This window comes from Python bivittatus, unplaced genomic scaffold (genome assembly GCF_059951505.1).
Source record: "Python bivittatus isolate LINGU-HERP-01145 unplaced genomic scaffold, Pbiv_v1 ctg000850_np1212, whole genome shotgun sequence".
Taxonomy (NCBI): Eukaryota; Metazoa; Chordata; class Lepidosauria; order Squamata; family Pythonidae; genus Python; species Python bivittatus.
This window is the reverse complement of record NW_028277112.1, coordinates 64,559,136-64,581,711: the sequence shown is the minus strand read 5'-3', so window position 1 is coordinate 64,581,711 and position 22,576 is coordinate 64,559,136. Positions and strand designations below refer to the sequence as shown.

The 22,576-nt window shown below is 36.8% G+C and overlaps 1 protein-coding gene across 5 annotated transcripts in view; it reads right to left on the bottom strand.

The window, feature by feature from the left end:
- Positions 1–22,576, bottom strand: part of GNE (glucosamine (UDP-N-acetyl)-2-epimerase/N-acetylmannosamine kinase) — a 45,881-nt gene that overhangs the window by 7,008 nt on the left and 16,297 nt on the right. For 4 of the 5 annotated variants that reach the window (XR_003085719.2, XM_025172677.2, XM_088130133.1 and 1 more), the window contains exons 2-11: positions 17,132–17,340; positions 14,864–15,315; positions 13,761–13,913; positions 12,495–12,707; positions 10,559–10,646; positions 8,398–8,608; positions 6,886–7,015; positions 5,660–5,881; positions 4,275–4,457; positions 1,163–1,282 (exon numbers count right to left, since the gene is read on the bottom strand). Coding sequence is in view for 4 of the 5 variants with exons in the window: in XM_025172677.2 (XP_025028445.1) it covers positions 1,163–1,282; positions 4,275–4,457; positions 5,660–5,881; positions 6,886–7,015; positions 8,398–8,608; positions 10,559–10,646; positions 12,495–12,707; positions 13,761–13,913; positions 14,864–15,315; positions 17,132–17,340 (1,981 nt within the window). In the remaining variant the exon portion in view is untranslated. The remainder of the gene's footprint in view (positions 1–1,162; positions 1,283–4,274; positions 4,458–5,659; positions 5,882–6,885; positions 7,016–8,397; positions 8,609–10,558; positions 10,647–12,494; positions 12,708–13,760; positions 13,914–14,863; positions 15,316–17,131; positions 17,341–22,576) is intronic. The other variant, XM_015889682.3, reaches the window with a different exon arrangement.

Below are 22,576 nucleotides of genomic sequence, written 5' to 3'. Positions count from 1 at the left end.
GCTTTCTTCCTAGGACTGAGAGAGAGGGACTGGCCCAAATTTATTCGCCAGCTTTGTGTCTAAGGACTAGAACTCACAGTTTCCCAGTTTCTATTCCAGTGCCTTTAATCATTATACTAAACTTGTTCTCAATAATAATAATAAGGCTTCAACGTTTTTTAAAAAGTGTTTCTTGCTCATTCTCTGGATTACATTATAGAAATGCTGTTTTAGGCTCAAATATAAATGTCTAAAAATTGGATTGAGTCTATGTTCTGAGGATCCATCTAAATAAATACATACATACACACATAAATAAATAAATAAATAAATAAGCAATAAGTATCAAAACATGATCTCTACTGCATTCAGATTACATAAACAGGCATCTTAAAGTTTTAAGAATTAGATTCTATGATAGCAAGTATGGCTCAGCAAAGTTTACATGAGGGCTTGTCGTCCAAAGAACAGAAATGAAGACTGCTATCCATTAATAAAAAAGCTCCCTTTCCTATTTTACTGATAGACATCTTCCATCACCAAGGGATACTCGCGGAATACCTGCTAGGCAGCTTGACTTTATGGTAATCAGATGCTCTGCGTTGTAGAGGCAATGTGATTCTCTTGCTTAAGCAAAAAGGCAACCTGTTTTGCCTCAATGAAGCACTTGGTGTCACCTCAAAGCCTTAACTGTCACCACAAATAGTTGGAAGAAGCTCTACTCATGTGCTGAACAACTGGAAGTGCTAGAACAAGCTTCAGAAACAAGTGAAGCAAAGCAAAGTAGCTGCTTTAGTTTCAGAAGCAGAAGTGGGAACAGGGCTACAAAGATCAACTTTGAAAGGGTGATTCAACTGAACCACCCTCAAAGTAAATAATCTAGCAAAGCTTTGCACAATTGTATTGAAGATGATCCTCTCTACCTCTAACTACATTTTTTCACCTCTATCCCTCCTTATCTTGCCTTGTCTGTTTTTTCCCTCCCTTTGTATTTCCAAAGGAAATTTAAAATGTTATCTTATCGGGAGAAGAATACAGTATCATTATTATAACTATTTTTGGTATCGTTTTATAACTGAAGCAAACAAAGATGATGTTTTAACAGTAGCAATAAATTAAAATCACATATTTACCACTAGCCAATATTCTAACAAAGATTTCAGTCTTAGGTTTGTATTTTTACCTGTTCTAACAATATTGTCAGCTTTTGGGTTTCCCAGTTTAGCTGCCTGAATAAGATGTGCAGCAGTTATTGTATCTTCTTTTTTCATAGACATCTCTCCAATTAATAATGAATCCTCTGCTTGGAGAAAAAAATGGAATGGGAAGAAACCAGAACTAGTAATTAGGTATAAAAACAGACAGGCTGATTATTACATTTTACCAAACATTAAAAAAACACCATAGAAAATACCATAAATGAAGTTTTATATCTATTTTCCAGTGTGATATCCCACTGGCTTCCTACAGATGTAAAATGATTCTACATACATATGCATCAGAAAACTGGAACAGACTTAGTCTGTTTTTTTTACCAGCAAACAGATTAAGCAATGCGAATGCAGATTTAACCTTCACTTTCCTGATGTTGGACTTCAAGTCCTTTAATTGGTATGGTCAAGAGAAGACTTTTCTTTTCTTTACATTTTCATATCTAAGTTTTAATTCAATTGTCTATAAATACACGTTCATATGCACATAAACACACAAATATTGCTTTTTGTTTAATTATCTTTAATCAAAAGAATTTTCATTGTAATAGTAAAATCTAATACAAAATAAACTTAAAGAAAGAAAGGAGAAGAGAGAGGAGTAAAAAGTGCAAGGAAAAAGAAAAAAGAAGAGAAAAGTTAGAATATAATAAAAATATATAAAGAAGTGACTTCCAACCTTCATCACAAGTATAAACAAATTTAGTAATTCATCACTCTCTCTAAAGTTACATTTATCTCTTCATTCTATATCCCATCTCTTATCTATAAACAAATCCATAAAACATCATCTCTTCAGTCCTGATATCAGCAGAAAGTAGCCAGAAGTAACAACGTATCTTGTTTTACCCTTGATCAAATAAACCTTTACTTCTAACAGACTCAATCTTTAGCTGATTCAAATATTGTTGCAGGATTTGATTTCTCTTCATTTCTTCTTTGTCCCATCACACAGAATTGCTCAAGGCTTTAACAAGCCTGTTTTGTAAATCCAACAGGAAAAATATTATTCAAGTCACTCTTGATTTGTTATTTGTATTTCCCTTTTAAATTTCTTTTGTAGATCCAATAAAACATCCTTTTCTAAATCATTCTCTTGGCCTGTCAGTTGTAAATCTACTTTCAATACTAACTCTATCTTATCAGATAACATTTGTTCTACATCTGACATTTCTTCAATGACATCTTTTGGACACAGTCTACCCACAAAAGCGGACATCATCACTGACATTTTTTGATATTATGGCTACTATTTTCTGATTCCATCCTTCAAAAGTCTCCTTCAGTATTTTTATTTTCAAAACATTTTGCATCATCTTACTGGCCTGTATATCTTTCCTCTACCTAAAATCTTTAGTCCCCTCTAGTGTCCAGTTTTTGAAATCATGAAATTGCTTATCTATGTTGTGTCTTATAAAAACCAAAACAGGATCCATTTCCCACAAGAAGCTGTTTGTACTTTATAATTAATTCGAAAATCTTATTATAAAAGTTTCAATATTCCAATTTTAACTGGACCCTTAGTCTATTTGTAACTTTCAAAGATCAAAATCTTGTTTAGCCTTTTGCTGTTTATTTCAGATTCTTTAAATCTTAAACTTAGATTAAAATTTTCTTTTGTTCAGGACTGAAGGCAGACTCACCTGGCATTTTCAAACTTGTCTTTCTGAAGGTCTAATAGCTTAGAAGTAGTTAATGAGCAATTTCCGAAAGTGATTAGAAAGTGAGGTTTACTAATTTAGTGTCCTTTAAAAGTCTCCACTGTGATTGCGAGCAAGATGGCTAATCCGTCTCCCAGCGCTCAAACCAGTGGAAAACCACTGTCCTGTGGTCTCCTCGTGAGGAGCAGCCATCCAGAGCACATGGGGGCAATCTCCTGTCCTCTCCTTATCTGGAGAAATTCCAAGGAACCGGTCTACTTTTCTACTGTATTCTGGATGAAACTACAAGCAGTCAAATAGTATTCTGTCCTTGCTCTTACTGGTGAGATGCACTTCAAATTCTTTTTCTGCTTCCTATCAATTAGTTAATTATCTTATGAAAACCAGAAATAGCAAGAGTGGCAACTCCTTATTTCAAAAATATTTGAAAGGTATTAACAAGTCAGTAACAGCTAACATTTGATTGTAACAGGGAGGCATCTTTACAACTTGAAACTGACACAGTGCAAATGAAGGTATTTATATAGATAGGATATTACCCTATGTTTAGTCAGACCTATGGTCCAATTTACTGTCAAATATTGCCTCTTTAATATTTCAGACAGAGTTTTCTTAAACTGTTGTGCCTGGATTATTTTAGTTATAGATGCTAGCTATTAAACCTAGAAATATATATGCGCATTATCCAAATATCCTTCCCTTAAAAGGTGAATCCCAAGTAGACATAGGACATCTTACAGAAAGAAACCTGTACTTAACAGAGGACCACAGCCTGAGAATCACAAATCCAGCAATACTTCACTTATTCTTGAGTCTACATAGTCATTTGAAGATGAAGCAGCAGCCAAAGAAAATAAATAAAGCAAACCTGAATAATACTGGTCTGGCAGCATTATGAGGATTATAATTTGGCATTCTGTAAGATATCCAAGCATTTCACCAAAGCACAGATTTATAAAAAAGGTGAAAATTGAAATCAGATAATTAGTTTGAACTATAGAAAAGCAGACCCAGATTTCAGCTCTGCAAATATATGTAAGTGCATTTAGTCATTAGTGGGTGACGCATATATTGCCATAAGAAAGGCATTTTCCATGTTCCATCTACCAGCATTCTTCCCATGGGAGATTGAAAATTTTCAGATCAGTGCTATATAAGTCCTGATAGAAGTACCTAATGTAGCCTGTGTAAATATGGGCATGCCAGTAGATTTGCCTTTCACATAAGCTTCCAGTAATTGGTTTGGCTTTGGGAAACAAATTAACACATGTCAGTACAGAAGCATGTATTATGACACCTTAATTATTAAAACGTAGCTATTAAATAACAAGTGCATTTTATGTGGACTTTTTTTTTGGTTGCTCACATTTACACATTCGAATCGCAGTAGGGAACGTGGGAACAGATACAACACCCCACCTACCGTCATGCAGTCTCTTAGCTTCTCTCTGCAAGGCTATTCCAGAAGCGTATGCTTCTATGCAGCCGTGGTTCCCACACAGGCACTCTGGTCCATCTAGTGCTACCACAATATGCCCAAGCTCAGCGGCACAAAAAGAGCTACCGTGAATTAATTCATTTTGATGAATGATTCCACCACCAATACCTGAAAGAAAAACATCAGGACGTCTTCACTAAAATCTGAAGTCAAGAAAATAGGTAGCATTCCAACTTACTAATTTATCATACGCAATGTGCAATCACATCCCATTGCCCAGACTTTTTTTTGAGCGGTTCTGTGTTTGATGGTGCTCTCTCTTGTGCATAACCAGCAAAATTGCTTTTTTTTTTCCAATTTATCACCCTCATTCCCATTCTCTCTTGGTCCATTCTTGTTTGATATTCCTTCAGGTTGCTTGTTTATCCAATGCTCCATTTATCAGTTTTTCATCCCTTCCCCCCCCCCTTTTCTTACTGTTACACTCTAATATTTTGTTTAAAGACTATAATTTTTCAATTGTACTTTTTTTTTTACTTTGTCTCCGGTGTTCATTAATACTTCCTGCAAATCATTAAGTTTTTTTTTTCTATGTAACAGTAAATGATGAAGGTCTCTGTCCATCTATTTTCTGGTTTTTGTCTTTGAAGGTAGTATCTATGTGTGCATTGTATCAACAGAGGTGTATGTGTCAACATTAGCCAGTATCATTGGAGAGATGAAAGATGGGGGCTGGGGGTAGTGATACTTAGACAAATTGGGCTAGCAAAGGATTACTGGAAATGTGAAGAGTGTTGTAAAAGTGTTATGAGCAATATATTGAGCAGTTGCTACTGTCAAAATATAACCTGAAAATGCCACCTATTTCTACGTCTGAAAATGTTAATTTCCTGAATAATAATTTAATTTTCCTGCAAATATAATTATATGCATTGTTAAGCTTTTAATTGTTGCATGCCACATAATGAGAAAGTGGAACTCTATTTTTTCTGATTCATACTCTGGAATTGGGAATGAGTCATGAGAGACTATCCTCTGGACTGACACAAGTCTGATCAGGTGGTCCTTACACAGCCCTAGTTTAAATCTAATAAAATAACAGAAAACACAAGAAAAGTTTCGTATTATTTGAATTAATTTCAATTTCCTGTTCAAATCCTACATTTCCTGTAGTTTAAGGGAACTTAATTGCACACCCAACAACAGCTGGATAGAGATTATAGCCATTTGCACATGATCCATTACAATAACTATAACATTATTTGAATAAGTACAAGATGGAATTATTACTTGATTCCAAAACAAGACTGAAAACTGTTTAAGAAGGGGGCCTAAATTTATGCTGGATTCTGGCCGGAGGAAATAGATACCTGTCCCAGTGATAACGGTTACAAAGTTTTCCACTCCTTTCCCATGTCCAAATTTTCTTTCTGCTAAAGCTGCACAGTTGCCATCATTATCTACCCACACTGGCAAATGCAGAGCATCTGATATTGGTGTCCGCAAATCAACAGCGTTCCACTCCTGAATAAGCTTTGTGGAATGAAGAACAACACCTTCTCGGGGATTTACTCTTCCACCTGTAGAAATGCCTGAGCCACAAAGCAGATTTCAAGACAGATGAAAAACAGGATAGAACTTGATTAATTCTAGCATTTTAAAAATATATAAAATAAAACTTTGTTAAGCATTAGCTTCCCATTCTGAAACGAAATCAAGGACGTCCCTTCCTTGAACATCTAAATTTAGTAGTTCTTTTTTACATTACTTTCAACTGTAAGAATTTTTCAATAAAGCCCCAAATAAGTAAAGAACTGTTGTCATATGGTAACTCACTCCAGAATTTACTCTTTAAATCTGCACTATCTACTAAGATGCAGACACATCACTGTCTGAATTCACTTTTTAACCATTGTACCTCATTCATAGAGTATTGCAGAAAAAATACAAGACAGGACAAAGTCTGCAATGAATGTAGAGGTTGTCAGGAACTGTCCTGTCCATTTCAATCTAACCCTTGATGCTCAATCAGTGCCATTTCTGCCTATTATAATTTTGAGGGGAAAAGTATAATTGAAGACCACATGTACAAATTCTAATACCCTTCCCAGAAGTACGACTTATTATGAAATATATATGGCACGAAACTTGAGAACTTTATCTATTTATTCATTTGGTGCCTTCAGATCAGTTTTTGACTCCCGGAGACTGCCTGGAGACACCCCTGCAATTTTCTTGGCAAAGTTTTTTGGAAGTGGTTTGTCCTTGGCTGCTTCCTAGGGTTGCGAGAGAGTGACTGGCCCAAGGCCACCCAGCTGGCTTTGTGCCCACGGTGGGACTAGAACTCACCGTCTCCGGGTTTCTAGCCTGGTGCCTTAGCCACTACACAGAACTGGCTCTCTGAGAAGTGTATACCAACTTTAATATATTAATACATTTTGCAGTTTATAAACACTAATGTACCTGTTTGTAATATTTAGCACTTAACAAACTGTTCCTTTTATTATATTTAAAATGCAGGACAATATCAGGGGCACAATGCTAATTCTTGCCTTCATTTCATAAAGGAGAAAAATATGATGCTTGTTAAACTTACCTACACCCAGAATTCTGCAATTCAGGTCTACTGCTTCTGAGGCAGCTTCTACGCACATCTTAAGGATCAATTCTATTCTATCCTCATAAGTTTTAGGGTTCAGCTGTGTGTATTTCTTAACTATTTCACCCTAAGTGAAAAGAAAAGCCCATCAACCTCTGTTTTTCTAAGTACTTTCTGCTGTTGTAAAAGTGCTGTTTCCACAGGATATCAAACATGGAATTGACTGACGGATTACGTGCCATCAAGTCTTTGTCGACTCTTAGTGACCAGTCAGAATCAAAACTGAAGAGATGACGCATGTATTACATGAAGCAAGCAAATGCTGTAGGTAAAGAGAAGTCTTTGTACGCGTGCCTGCACTTTCCTGGTCACGCAAACCACATGCCCAAACTCAATGTCAGCCTATTTTGCTTGCCTGCAGAGGGGATGAAAATGGTGGAGTTAATCAATTCTGCAACAGAAAAAGAGCAATGTAGGACAGTCCCTGGTCTAAGACTTCTTTTAAAAATTAATTTAATTAAATTAATCTGATCAGTTAAAAAGGAACCTAACAAGAGTTTGAAGGGGAAAAACATATCCTATTCTTAGGTGGCCTAAAGAAGACAGAAGGTGCAGTTCTAAAAGAGCACCCTCCATTACAACAAAGGGAGAAACAGCTCGGCTAAACAATACCTGTCAACTGCAATTTTTACAAGTCTTACGTTCAAAATAATTTTTGAAAAAGTTTGGTTAGGAAGGATTTTTAAATGGCTTAATATTTGCAGTCCCAAGGCAGTGTTCGCTGTGGCATGGGAGTCTAAAACCACATTGTGTGCATCAGTGCAGAGCAGAATTCATATTCAGTGACTATCCTTTTAATTCCTCATACCCAGCCCACACTGTGTTTCCTGAATCAGGATGTACCTGTGTACGACAGATCTTCATTTTGTTTTAGATCAGTGTTTCACTTAAACTTCATCCAATGTTTAAATTACACCATAGTGTAGTCGATTATTTGAAAATTGGAATTATTTAGTTGCATTTATATTCCACCTATGATCCAGGACGTGATGATATGGGGGTCTAATCTCATTTTACCTCCACAACAACAACCCTGTGAGGTAGGTTAGGCTGAAAGATAGTGAATGGGCCATAATCACTTAGCGTATGGAACACTGAAACATCTGTTATGTTTGTCTATTGTATCAGAATTGATATTGTGAACCAATCAGTATTTATTGGAGCAGTCTACATGTTACACTCTAATTGTTTTCTCTTTTCTTCCTCCACAACCTGTCTTCTAGTATCAGAGATTTTCTCCTCTGAACATCTAATTTATTACCAACATGCCAACCTCCTACGAGAGGCAGCCATGCTTTAGTAAGAAGGCATACAAGGACGTGGTGCATTTTTAAATGATATATGAAAGGTGAATTTATTACACTTAAAATTATCAGTGTTAAGCGTGTATATTCTCACCAAGACTTCCCACCCCATGTGGAAATACGAACTATTAAAGTTTATAATTACCTTCATGCTGACAATTGCTACTCGGAGGTTTGTTCCACCCAGATCCACTGCCAGGGCACTCTGGGTTTCTAAGATATGATCAATATCTTGGGAAATGCTTTCTTTTACAGTGGGGAAGCAGAATTTCTTTTGAAGGGGTTCCTGGAGGTCAATAGATTTAAGGAACTTCAGAATTCTTGGAACAGCATTTCCATCTCCATATATTTTTGAACTGTAACATCAAATGGAAGCAATTATAACATTTCAAAACAGAAGGAAAATATCTTACAAGCCAAACCTATACATTTAGATTATGAGTAGGAAAAAGCAAATATACTATTATATCAGATATAGGCCAAACTAGCAAAAAAGTACACCTATTATTATTACTACCCTGGTTCTATTAACATTATAAATAAAAAATAAGATGGCAATTCTACACACACTTACTTGGAAGTTGATCCTTCTGAATATAGCAAAATAGACTTTTTAATAAACATGCACCAGTTCTGGCTGCTTAAAACAGATACAAGAAGCCTACTTTCAAGGCCTAAGTTAAATGAATATGAAGAAAAAGAGTGGTGGAAAACAGTAAACATGCGAGATCAGTTAAAACAGGTAGTTTTCAAATTAAAAAAAAAATTAATGTTAATCCTTTTAAAATTATGCCTAAAAGTTTCATGTGCTTGAAAAAGTAATCCAAATTACAGGTAGTCCTCATTTAATGACTGCCTTGGACAGCGACAGTTCACAATTACGACGATGATGAAAAAGTAACTTTGCAACCAACGTGCGCATTTATGACTTTCACAGCATCTCTCTCAGTCACGCGTTCGTCATTACAGTCAGTTAATAGGGTATCGCATTGTCTTGTGCCTTTTTTTTTTGACATGACATAAACTAGGTTGCTAATCCTGAAAATCCCACACACTATATCAATCCTGTTGTCAGATAGTCAGAAGTTCCTGCAGCTGCCTATAACCAAGGAAGATTAAACCAGAGAGGCTCTGAACCATAGATCATTTATTAGTATGCAACACAAGCTTTTAAAATTCTATTTCAACATTTTTATTTGTTACACTAATTACACTAAACTTTTTTTTAATAACAAATAAAAAAATAATTAGTATCTGACTTTAAGGCAACTGTAAGCTTGTCAATACCAGATCATATCCATCTACAAATCAAGATATTTTCATCTCTAAACCAGTGTTTCTCAACCTTGGAGACTTGCAGATATGTGGACTTCAACTTTCAGAATTCCCCAGCCAGCATGGCTGGCTGGGGAATTCTGGGAGTTGGTCCACATGTCTTAAAGTTGCTAAGGTTGAGAAACACTGTTCTAAACAGACAGTTGAACTAACTTTGAGTCGATATGTCATAAACCTACCTTAGTGTGTCCATGAGAATAAATACCCATCCATCCATCCATCCATCCATCCATCCATCCATCCATCCATCCATCCATGCAATAAAATACAAAGCCAGCCAAAATGTTGGGCAATCTGCAAAATGACTACTGGGGGAAAACGTGCCTATTCATAAAATGCTGCAGTGACAGACATAACCAGTTACAAAGCACAAATTGGCCAAATGCGATTTGCTACTCCTATGAGCTTTCCTTCCTGAACTATGTTCCCTATGACCCCCCGCTTACTTTTGTCCTTTTCCTGGAGTGGCAGATTCATTTCCAAACAAAATGCAGCCATAGGTCATTTTTATTTTCTAAGGAAGCTTATGGAACCCATTTGGATTATATGGGTTTTCTTGGACATCAAGATGGTGCTAGAAACCAGTGTTCTGCAGCATGCTAGCTTAACTATTTATTTTAATGTAAAAAATATCTAGATGTGCAGGGAGCCTGGGACTTGCCAAGGGAGGTATCTATGGACACAGTCATCTCTATGCCTTAACCTTTCAAGAAAAGCAGGCAAGCATTTTTTTGATGAACGATAGTAGTAAAGCTGAAGCAAACAGATATAAGTCAGAGGAATGAAGTTTGCAAACCATCATTTTCTATCTAGGACAACATAAACAAATAACTTATCACAAAGACACTTTTCCAATGTCACATATCAGCCTATTTGTACTAAACTGATGTTTTGAAAAAATTGTAATGTATAGTAATATTTTCCCTTGGTGCCTTAATATTTCCTACAGTCACTTGTACGGCTTTACTCACCAAGGGTATTGTTTCCCAAACTGTATGTGTAAAGCTCGAAGTATCTTGTCTTGGGAGTCAGCATCCCGCACGTGAAGAACATTTTCTCCTCAAAAAAATAAAAAAAACGCAGAACAGCAAATGACATATTAGAAGAAACTGAATTTGAAATGAACAGTACTTGCTTACTGTAATACAGGAAGGACTGAACACTGCACCAAAACATAGTTTAAAAAGCTGACTTTGTTGTTACTCTGCATTGCAGCAAATATGTTAACGTAATTATTTAAATAATTAAAGCTCCTAAACTGAGCTTCTTTCCCTGTATTTTAATTATTGTTACTTGCCTTGAGTTCTTGGCTGAAAAAATAAATAATAAAACAAAAAACAGCCATGTTCTGATTTTCATATACTGTATGTTGACAACGTGCATATTTTACAATATTATCTACAGAGCTGAATTAATAAAAGGGTCTTTTTTGTTTTTTGTTTTGTCTGTGCTCAGTCATTGCTGACCCTGCAGTGACTGCTTGGACGAGTCCTTGCAGTTTTCAAGGCAACTGTTTTTCGGAAGTGGTTTGCCAGAGCCTCCTTCCTAGGGCAGAGCCCAGCTGGCGAGCGCAGGAGGCGGGGTTTCCGTTGCTTCGCGCCCTTTTTGGGTGCCCACGGTTTTTCGCGCTTACCGGCAACTGCTCCCAACTCCTTTTTTGCAAGGCGCCGCCAGCATTTTTCCTCCCACCGGAGTGAGAGTCCCCATTTATCTACTCACGTAAGTTTTCGAACTGTTGGGTTGACAGGAACTGGGGAGGAAACAGGAGCTCACCCTGTTTAACGCGAAGGCTGGACTCGTATATTTTGCTTTTACTTTGGAGTGATGGACAAATATGGCATTTGGCTATATTGTGCACAGATCTTTCCAACCTACTCAGCCTTAACAGGAATTAAAATATAAGTATGCTCACTTGGCCCCTTAACAGCATAGAGCAGTCACCCAACGGAGTACACTCTGTTAGGGAAATTGTACAAGTAACTGGCTCCTATGACAACTCTTTCACAGGAAGAAAAAAAATAAGCACAGAAAAGAAAAGGCATTTCCTCTCATTTTACCTTGCTTTTCTCAGCTTCCTGTCTTGATTACAAATCACAATTTCAATCAGCCCCCTGTTCAAGTCAGAAAATGCTTTGCTTCCATTGAGACGCTATGAAAATAGCTGCCCAACCCTGCCCTCCAACTTCCATCAATAAGTTGAGCAAGGTGTTCTTCATCCCAACTTTCAAATCCTCCCTCCCCACTTCCCTTGCAGCTTTAGCAGTTTGGGAAGAGGGGAGGAGGAGAGCTGAATTCAGGAGGTAAACTCTACTGGAGGCCTTCGTTTAGGCCTTGGGTACTATGCAAACCAGCAATTACTCTAGCCACCTGACAAGGGAGGCTTACTCTTCTGTGCTACTCTCTGCTGCCAAAGTTGCAGGGTCCCTGGGTAGTCACAGGGCATAACCATAAATCCTCCAACATGAAACCATGTGCATCTCCACCAGCATACGTTAACCTGACAAACATGGAAATATCAAGTTCTAAAAGAGTTGGATTCAGTGTAGCAGTAGACTTACCGTGTCGAAATTAGCCTGAACACCAACAAAATGTTGGCTTGCAGCTGAGAACTTCGTTTTGCCATATATAGGAAGAAAACCTCTTTTCCACCCCACCTAGGAATGTTAAGTACCAATTCTACATTAACAACAGTATGTTAGGCTTCCATTTGTCAGATAGTTCCCTCCATTGACAGATTTCAGACTCGAGTTAAGAGAATGACTTTATAGTAATCTTATCTCTAGTATGAGGAATGTGTGTCCTTCCTTAGTTTTACTAAACGATTTGACATGGCTACAGGAAATTTTCAATTAAAACACACACACACACACAGTGCAATGCCATTTTTGCCTTTTTTTAATACAATACCTGTTTCTCTCCCTATCTGACGTGTTCCAAGATTTATGACAGGAGTCCCAAATGCCCCGACTTCTCGTACACCACAGCTACTGTTCCCAATCATGCAGCCTGCATGAGCCAATAACTGAACGAACTGGTCAAATGGGACATTTTTTACTGCGCGGAAATTTGGGTGATGCTCAATACCTTTCTTCCTCATTACCCGAACCATTTCTTTGCTCCCTGTAATAAAAGCACGATAAATCTTTTAATGCATTTTGAATACGCATAAGATAACTATGAAGGTATTCAGAAATTATTACAAGCAGTTTTGCATAATGAAATTCCAAGATAATTTTAGCACTGGTCAATGACGGTAACCATTTTTTTTCAAGATAATCTTTATTTCCAGCCTCCTGCATATTTGTGTCTGACTACATGGGTGGAGAAAAAAGGCTTTTACTGAATTCAGGTGAGACTATTTTTAGCTTTCAGAAATGCAAGTTTCTAAAAAAATTCAGAGTTAATGAGAAGCAACCCAACAGATACAGAACTAGGGTCTGCAATACAGTCTTATTCCTGGATCAATCACTAATCATTAACATAAAAGTTAAAGATGATTAATATAATTTAGACTGAGAATTCAGTCCATCTTTTATGAGCAAAAGAGATGTGGACTTCAATGTGATTTAGATTTTAGATGTAGAATATGATACTTTATTTTATATAAGAGTGTAGGAATCTTTGGAAGTTCTGTGATGGTTCAGAGGAGAGACAGGAAGCTGAATGGCCTTGAATATTCATTACAGGTGGTTCTTGCTTAATGACCACTTGCTCAGCGACTGTTCAAATTTACGACGGCACTGAACAAGTGGTACTTACAAACAGTCCTTGAAGTTCCAGCCATTGCAGCATCCCCGCAATCACATGGTCGCAATCTGGGCGCTCAGCGACCAGCTTGCAATTACGATGCCACAGTGTCCCAAGGTCATGTGATCGCCATTTGCAACCTTCACTGCCAGCTTCCAACAACCAAAGTCAATGGGGAAGCCAACAGGACTTAACAATGGCACAGGATTCACTTAACAACAGCAAGTGCCAGAACTGCTGTCACTAAGCAGCGCAGTCATGTGACATTGCACTTTACGACCGCACTGCTTAGCAATGGAAATTCCAATCCCAATTACCATTGTTAACTGAGGACTACCTGTATTTGTGTCAAAGAAGTGAAAGGGTAAGAATCATAGCACTGCCACTTAAATTTTATATTTCACAAATAACATTAATCTCACTCACCTGCATCAATATTTGGGAATAAAACCAAAGTCCTCTTGTTAAAAGAGATGAGGGCATCCAAAGTCAGTTCAAACATCTTCACGGAATGTTTAATATCTGTGGTCACAGGGTGCTGTAAAGCGATTATATAGTCTTTTGGTTTCACATCCTCACCTGTGGTAAAACAATGTAAATGTATGCCTGCATATACACTTAAAAAGTAAAAGCAAAATAATTAAGTTGCCTCCCCCCCAAAAATACAAATACATAGAAAATAAGAATTTTTTCACGATTTATTCTACCATAAGAATTTTGTTCAAAGGTTATTAACTACTTGGAATGTACTTGGATTAACCAGCAGATAGGGAACATATGATCAAGAATTGTTTCTTTAATAGAGCTATTAATAATTTCTGATAATTCATGTAACTTCCTAACTGTCCTAAAGGAAGTAAAGTGTCACCAATATCTTGTTATTGTGCAATGGAGAGAGATTTGATTTATTTATTTTGGAAAAAAACATTAAGAAAGCATTTGCTCCACAAACACAAGAACTAAAGAACATCTTGTGAAAAACAGCAAACACAGAATTGTGAAATATATGCTACTTTATTTTTATTATACAGGCCACAATGTATTATTTTTCATTTATTTGTATTCAATTGTGCTTCTCTATGAATGGCTAGAACAGGTTTCCCTTCATACTCTGGAACTAATTTTGGATCCAGATGGGAATACAGGAGTGTGTTGAATAAGATCCCTATGGCATAACTTTGGATGTAGCTCATTACACTGAATACAGAATTTTTTGGTAGTCCCTAATGATCCAGCATGTATGCAGAGGTTAATAGATAAGATTAATCTAGAGTTCTATTCCATGGTGCAGCTATGGAATTTATATATTATAAATTCTAATATATTATCTAAAGACAAACATTTTTTGGTGCACCAAGCCAATTGCAACTACCAATTATGATGGCAAGCCACAACAGGGGCCAAATAAACCTCTTTTTGCTATGTGCCTGGGATTATACAATAAGATTATTAAGCAATATAAATTTGATAGTCTGTAGTCTGCTTCATGAAACGGTACAGTCTTACATGTACATATATAGCTCATTTACCTAACCACATCCGGATAACGCTCATGTAATCCTTATTTTTTGCGGACAGCAACTTATCATATGAAGGGCATCCTGCCAGGAGGATGCGGTCATGGTCCTCACACATAGAGATCAAATGCTGTTCTGCACTCCTTGTGCAACACACGTGGTAATGAGCCAGCTTGGTAATGGCATGCCTGATGGAATCATCTATGGTCCCGCTGACTTCTCCACCTTCAATGTGAAGAATTCGAATGTTCATTAAGGCTGCAGATGTAGCTAGCGCTAAAGCATCAAACCTGTCTCCATGGACTATCATTATGTCAGGTTTCAGGCGATTGAGCACATCAGGCAACTTGACTAAGGCAAGGCCAACAGATTCCACCATAGCTGCTTCATCCTCTCCTCTTACTATCGTGTGTAATCTGGTATGGATGTCAAAGTCATCCTGTTCAATCATACGGTAAGTGTTACTGGAAAGAGGGAAAAGTAAAAGTGTTTAGACTGCAGTGCCATATACTTTAACATCAAAGTGCTAGGTTCAGTGTGCTAGTTATACGAAACCCACTGAAATTAATGGTATAACCAATATATTTCTCTGACAGTAAGAAATGATGGGTAATATTAACAATGTTGATCCCAAGAAATTGAATAATAATAAGTATTTCTAAAACTTTATTGTTAATACATTCAAATAAATTCAAGTATTTATTAGTAGTTTGGGATTTTCTCCCCAATTTATGTAAGATTTACTCATTTGAGAACATTCCTATTCATCATTATTGCAATATGCTTTTTTTAATAACAGGGATTGGTTAAAAGAAAGAATATAATGTAGCTAAGCTAAAAATATGGACCTCAAAAAGGAATGAAGCCTTTGAAATAGTCAAACAACCTATTAAGTATCATATGCAGAACATGAGACAACAGACAGGTAGCATATCAAAAGTGACACTGACGATAGATAAACAATGTGTCAACAGCTACTTGGTAATCGAATCCTTCAATATGTTTTTCTATATCCTAACTTTAAAATGGGTAAAAATCACATAGAAGGAAAAGCAAACCCTTCTATGTGAGCTGATATATGAAAAACTGATATATGAAAAACTGAACTGAAGATGGATTCTGAAAAACTGAATTGAAGATGGATTCAAATGGTCAGACTTCAGAAGAATTGCTACAATTCTAGTAATTAACACAGTTGAAAATTTCTGGTTTTAGTAGGGCTCACAATATAGAAATGGAAATGGATTATGCTGAAATAAGAACAGGTCACACTGCAAGAAAAAAAAAGTTTGGAGCCCTTCCTCCTTCAACTTGTTTTTAATTGACAGGATTAGAACAATATTGATACATGAAAGAAAGGGAAAGCTGCAATGAAAAAACAATGACATATCACTTTGACATTCTAGCACTGCTGTCAAACCCAAATCTATCTGCAACATGAAAACAAGATAAAGTTCAAGAAGTTTAAGAAAGGGAAAAGAAAACACATTTACTCTACAGATGTAAACATGAACTGACACAATTCCTTCCTATATCTATTATATTGGAAAACCTGGGCTTTTTCAATCTATAGTTCTAAAGACTGAATGCTAGCAAGCTATTCCATGTTTTATTTTTTTTCTCTTAGAACAGCCTTGCCCAATTTAGTGTTAACAGCAGTTAGATTTCTATCAGTGGAGCAAGATTTGGGCCGGGAAAACCATGAATTCTCTTAACTTTTTTTTAGCTCACAGGTGCCAATCTCATATCCTTTCCTGTAAAACAAAATAAAACCATTCTCCAAAGGCTGTATCTACAGTGCCCCTCCAAGTTAGATATAACAGGTATCTGTTAAGTTGCAGGGCACTCGTTCCCAAATCCTAAGAAATGCTGACTTCAGAAATTTTTGAGAAATATATACATTTTGGCAAATGCAGAAGCATCTCTTCAAAGACAACTGCTGTGAAAATAAGCAAGTAGGGTAGATTATCACTGGTTTCTGTTGCTATTCTCAGAATCATCAAAGTAAGAAATTGTTGTTGAACCTAATAGATAGGGATCTGAAGCATGGATTGGGATCCTACTCGGTGCTCTATGTAAGCCAGTTTGATATTATTATAAGGGGGAAATGATTCAAATATTTGATTTAGTTCTGATCTGCCTTGGCAACTGCTTGAAATATTTGAAGGATTAGCTTTTATTCCAAATCAATAAACCTGGAAAAAAGAAAACAATCTTAAGAAAACCCATCCCCACCATTCCAAGTTAAGCATGTTTGAAGAAATTAATTATGCCTCTTACCCATAGTCATCAATCAGGTGAGAGCCCAGAACCACAACATCCAGTTCAAAGAACTGTGGTTCTGCTTTAAGGCCAAACATGATTGGGGCCAATTTTGAATAATCTGCCCTGTTACACGTAGCAACACAAACCCGAAGTTTTCGGTTGTTTCCATTCTTCTCCATTACTTCCTTTTGTTTCTGCTTAGCAAGGGTCTTGAAATAAAGTTCCTGAAATATAATTGTGCAAGGATTAGTACACTAGGAACCTGTAGAATATATTGAATATGTAATGGATTTCATGAAGAATCGGATTTTTGAATTCTTATCATGAAGAACTGAATTTAGACAAATTCATTGGGAGATTTGGGGCCAGAGTTAAACTCTATACCCAACCTATCTCAAAGAACAACACTGGGGTAGAAATTCCTCCCCAATTCCCTACAAAAAAAATGAGAAGCAACTGGGATAGGCACATTTTGGAAAGACTGCAAATCCAGACGGCCCTATATTCAGGATAACTCTGTTCTTCTCCATGCATAGATATGCAAAGGAAAATGCACGCCATAATGCATATAGAGGTATAATCAGTTAAGTGGAATTTCATGTTTACTCACAACATAGTCTGTTATAAAATTACATGTGATTTTCTCATATATAGTTCTTGCACCAATGCTGGAGAAATACTTCCTCCATAGGCACTTTTTTTTTTAGTTATGAGCCACCTATAAATACATTTTATGAATGATTTTATGAATGAATATTAAGGAAGTTCTGCATGCTAAAAACAGGATTCAAAAAGTATTTTGCAAAATAAAGTCTTCATTTTATATCACACATGCTTACAGAGAGAAAGTTCATTTGTCTTTCCATCCAAGATCTGAGCAGAAACCATATGAATATAATTAGAACTACCACAGCTAAATTATACAGGATATAGACTTAGAATTACCACTTTCAGTAACAGTAATGAAGGAATCATAATAAGCTGAGGTCAAATTCACTTCAAAACCTCTAGCCAGCAAAATTTTAGAGTACTCTGCCTACAATATTTTTAAAAGTTACCAAGTATTTCAAGTAATTGGTTCCAAGTAATGAATAGAGACTTTTCAGTAGTCAGTATATTAGAAACAGTCCATCAACAGCAGTAGCGGGAAAAAGGAACAATCACTCTCTTACAAAATAATATATAACCAGTTGAAAAAGGAAATTTTAATGTGAAGGTTAAATTACTAATTGGTTGATAGGATTATGACATCAACTCTCAGTTTCCTTCAGCTACTGCTATGAAAGATGGTATTTATTTTGCAAGGTATTCACTCTATTTTCTACTTTTTTAAAAACACATCTGTAGTTATTAATCTGCCACTAAGGCTATTTCTCATGCAAAGTGTTCCTGAAATGAAAAGAAACAGCAACGTAGAACATCCCATTTTTTTGCTAGATGATAGAAGGAAAAAGATTTTCTCTTGTAAATTCCTTACAGACAAGAGAATACAGAATAATTCCCAGACCAATCCTATGCAGCAGGTCTCATCATATTCCAGCCAATTAAATCAGCTATTTAAATCATTTCCTCAACTACTTAAGATCTTTCTAAAATACTAGTTTTCTTTTGAATTGATTTATTTAAATTTGGAGGGACCTCTTATAAGCACAGTTCACATTTTTGTTTGTACTAATATACAGAAATATCACTTTTGCTTTACTATGTAGAAAAACAACTATACATCTGTGGTAACCAAACAACTTTTAAAAATATAGTCTTTTAAAAATCAACTTTGCATTTTTTTCAATGAAGTAAAGTATTTAACATCTCCAATTTCTTGCTGACTATGTACAAGCCAAGACAGTAGGGATTTTTCCCCCTTCACTCCTACACATTTCACTAATACTTATTATTTATTCATTTTATTGAATTTGTTAAGGCTGCCCAACTCCAAAAAGACTCTGTGTGGCTTGACCCTGAAAGAAAGGGAACCTTGTATACTTGAATAAACATGATTCAAATTCTGAAATGCCAGAAGTTAACTGACCAGCATTTATGATATAAAGGGCTTATACCAAAGATCACGTAACTGAAAGACAAGAGTTATTTTCTCTTAAAAAGAAATGAAAATAATTAGATAATAATCTATGGAAATCAAAGATAATTTTCCTTCCAATTCGTATACCCCCCAAAAGGCTACCATAATTATGCAGCTAAATCATTGAGGTTTTATTCAAATAAAGTACATAAAAATCAGAAATGTAATATTTTTCAAGCTAGTTCAGAAGTATTGTTCATAATTTCGTAATATATAAATGTGGTAACAGGCTAAAAGAACTGATTATACACTGTAATTTCAGAGTAGTGTCCTTCCCAAGAACAGTAATTAAAAATAGAGAAAAGTTCCTTTTTAGTGACACCCAGTAGAACACCTTTCTATTAACATTTCAGGCAGTCAAATTCGTTTCATTCATTTATTTCACTTTAAATCAAAGAAACCTTACTTACCTCTGCTTTGTTGTGCAGGTAAAGATTAAACATTAGCTTTCAGTGATATCTGCCTCAGATTTAGTCCATCTCAGTACCCAATAAGCAATTATTAACTCACAAATTACTGTTCTAGTATTATATAGTTTTCTAATTAGATGCATGCCAAATAATTAAATTAATCCCTTGAAACAAAAAAGTATGATAGTTTGGTCAACTTAAATGCCAAATCAGCAAAGGAATGCAAAATAGAACTACAATGGTTTAGTATGTTTTTTTTTTTTAATCCGTCCAATTGTGTCCGATTCTTGGAGACTGCCTGGACAAATCCCTGCAGTTTTCTTGACAAGGTTTTTCAGAAGTGGTTTGCCCTTGCCTCCTTCCTAGGGCTGAGAGAGAGTGACTGGCCCAAGGTCACCCAGCTGGCTTTGTGCCCAAGGCGGGACTAGAACGCACGGTCTCTGGGTTTCTAGCCTGATTCCTTAACCACTACACCAAACTGGCTCTCTAGTATGAAATTAGTCTTCTATAAAATAGAGAATCGATGACAATAAAAGAGGTACACTTTCTGAACCTACTTTTCACCATTCAATCTATTTGGTTTTCTTCAGTGTCAGACATAATGTCTCTGCAGAAGGAAAATAAGGAGCACAGGATAGATTGAACACATGCATCACTTATCTACTCCTGAGTGGAATCATCACAGATCATGTTTTTTTCTGATTCAAAAGGCTACTGACTTTTGTTATATATCTTGTCTGTCATGTTCAGTTGCAATATTCCTTCGTTTAGGATAGGAGAGACTTTAGAAACTATTTAGAAACTGCAGCCGATGCACATTTTTCAGAGTACAGTATTTTACACCAGTCTTAAATCAATTACACTGACCTCTAACTTATTTAAAGGCTAATTCAACAAGGGTGATGTTTACCTGTATCATAAGCCCATTGATACTGTATTTGAAAGACTGCCTCCTCCCTGCCTGCATCTAAAGTGAGGTTTTAAGTTTCACTACCATAATTTTTTTAAAAAAAGATCTGGTTCATGGTAACAGCAGAGAAGTTGTTTTCTGTGGCAGCACTCCCAGTGACAACTTTAAGACGTGTGGACTTCAACTCCAAAAATTCCCCAGCCAGCATGGGTGGGGGGAATTCTGGGAGTTGAAGTCCACACATATTAAAGTTGTCAAGGTTGAGAAACACTGCTCTAGATGGCTCACAGTAAAAATCCATAAAACAAACCCAACAACTTCCTCCCAAAACTTAGAATAAACCCTATACTGTAAAATAACCCTTAAAAAATTATATGAGCAACAGTAGAATCCAGCCCAGCCCCCCATAACACAAAATGGCACAATGATGTTCAGTATCCAGATGACCAGCATAACACTATTTCAACCACCCTCCTGAATGGGGGTCACCTGAACCTTGGTGGTAGTGGGGAGGAAGAGAGTTCTACAGAGATGGGGAAGCTACTGAGAAGGCCTGATCCCAAATTCCCAACCCTTGGAGAAAAGAAACCAAAAGCATCTCCTGCTAAAAGGAGAGAGCATGATGGGCAGACTCAATTCAAAACCATATTAGGAGTTCACAGATTAAAACCAGAACCTTGCAACCTGTTAACTGATAATCCACACCCAATATCTGAGTGACTTTGCTCTCAGGTGCAAGAGGTGACTGCTGTACTGTGGGCAGCTGCCATTTCCAGGTACTTTTCAAAGGCAGTGGCGGAATTCTTTCAGAAAGGTGGGCAGTGAAAATATGAGGATACCTCTGGCCTTTGAACTGAGAACTGGTTTTATTGCTCTCGTTTGACTGTGTTATGGTTTACACTGCTTTTTACATTTTTGCTTTGCAGTCTACTTGAAATGTATCATGGGGATAACTGAATATTAAAATAATTTTCCTAGTATCCTGTATGAGACATAGATTCCACCAACCAGAAATGGAGGTTTTAAAATTTTTAAATGCATTTAAAAGAAAAAAAAGGATTAACCTGACCAAGCTCATAAGAGCTTAAACTTTCCTGATAAGGGTGAATTTGGGTCAAGTTGAAGGTATTTCTGAGTTGTATGTTCATGAAGGTTAATTTCCATATATGCACTCCCCAGAAACATACAATCTTTCAAGGATAGTGCTTTTTTTTTTTTTTTAAGCTAAAATAGTCACTGAATGGAGGGCAGGGCTTTTAAATAGACCTAGAAGAGAAAGAAGGGGGAAATTGGGTCTGGCACACAAAGCATTTCCCACAGTCTGAATCATAAGATTTCCAACAGCCTGAATCATAAGACCTTTATTTGCAGATCAAAAGCTTCACATATTTAAATACTGAATACAGTCTGCTCTTTATTTGCATATTTTAGTGCTTGTTTGTTTTATCCTGAGACAAGCATAATTTTCTAGTCCTTATCTCTGATAAATTACCCTACTTTACCTTTCATTGTTTACATATGATGGAACGCTATGACCACCTTTTTAGAAGATGCAATATAGTGTACAGTTATTTGGGCCAATTCCTCCATCTTGAGCCTCCTAAAATTAAACCCTTCAGTAAGGGCATTTTGCAGTTAGCACTGATGGGTATGAAATACCAGCAACTCCACCACTTTGCTCCTACGTGGCCTTTGGGAACAATCCACGTTGCTAAAAAGGCCGACCTTGCATCTGCTTTAGGGGAGGCACAATTCATTGCACAGTTAGACTGAAACGTCTCTAGACTGGCAGCGCTGCTTCAAGCAACACTCGGCTCCAGATCAGGCCAGGCTTTTGCATGGACGAACACAGCGCGGGCGAGCAAGAGCCTCCAGCCTCCGACAGATGCTGAAACGGCGATCCCCGGCGCGGGATGCCGCGTGCGCCTCTCTTTTCCCCCGGCACGTCAGACCGGCTACCGCTCCGAGGCCATCCCCAGGCTCGAAGTACAGCCGAACCGGCGGGCAGCGGTTTTTAGAGCGCTGCGAGGAGGAGCGAAAGGCGCCCGTCGCCTTGGCTG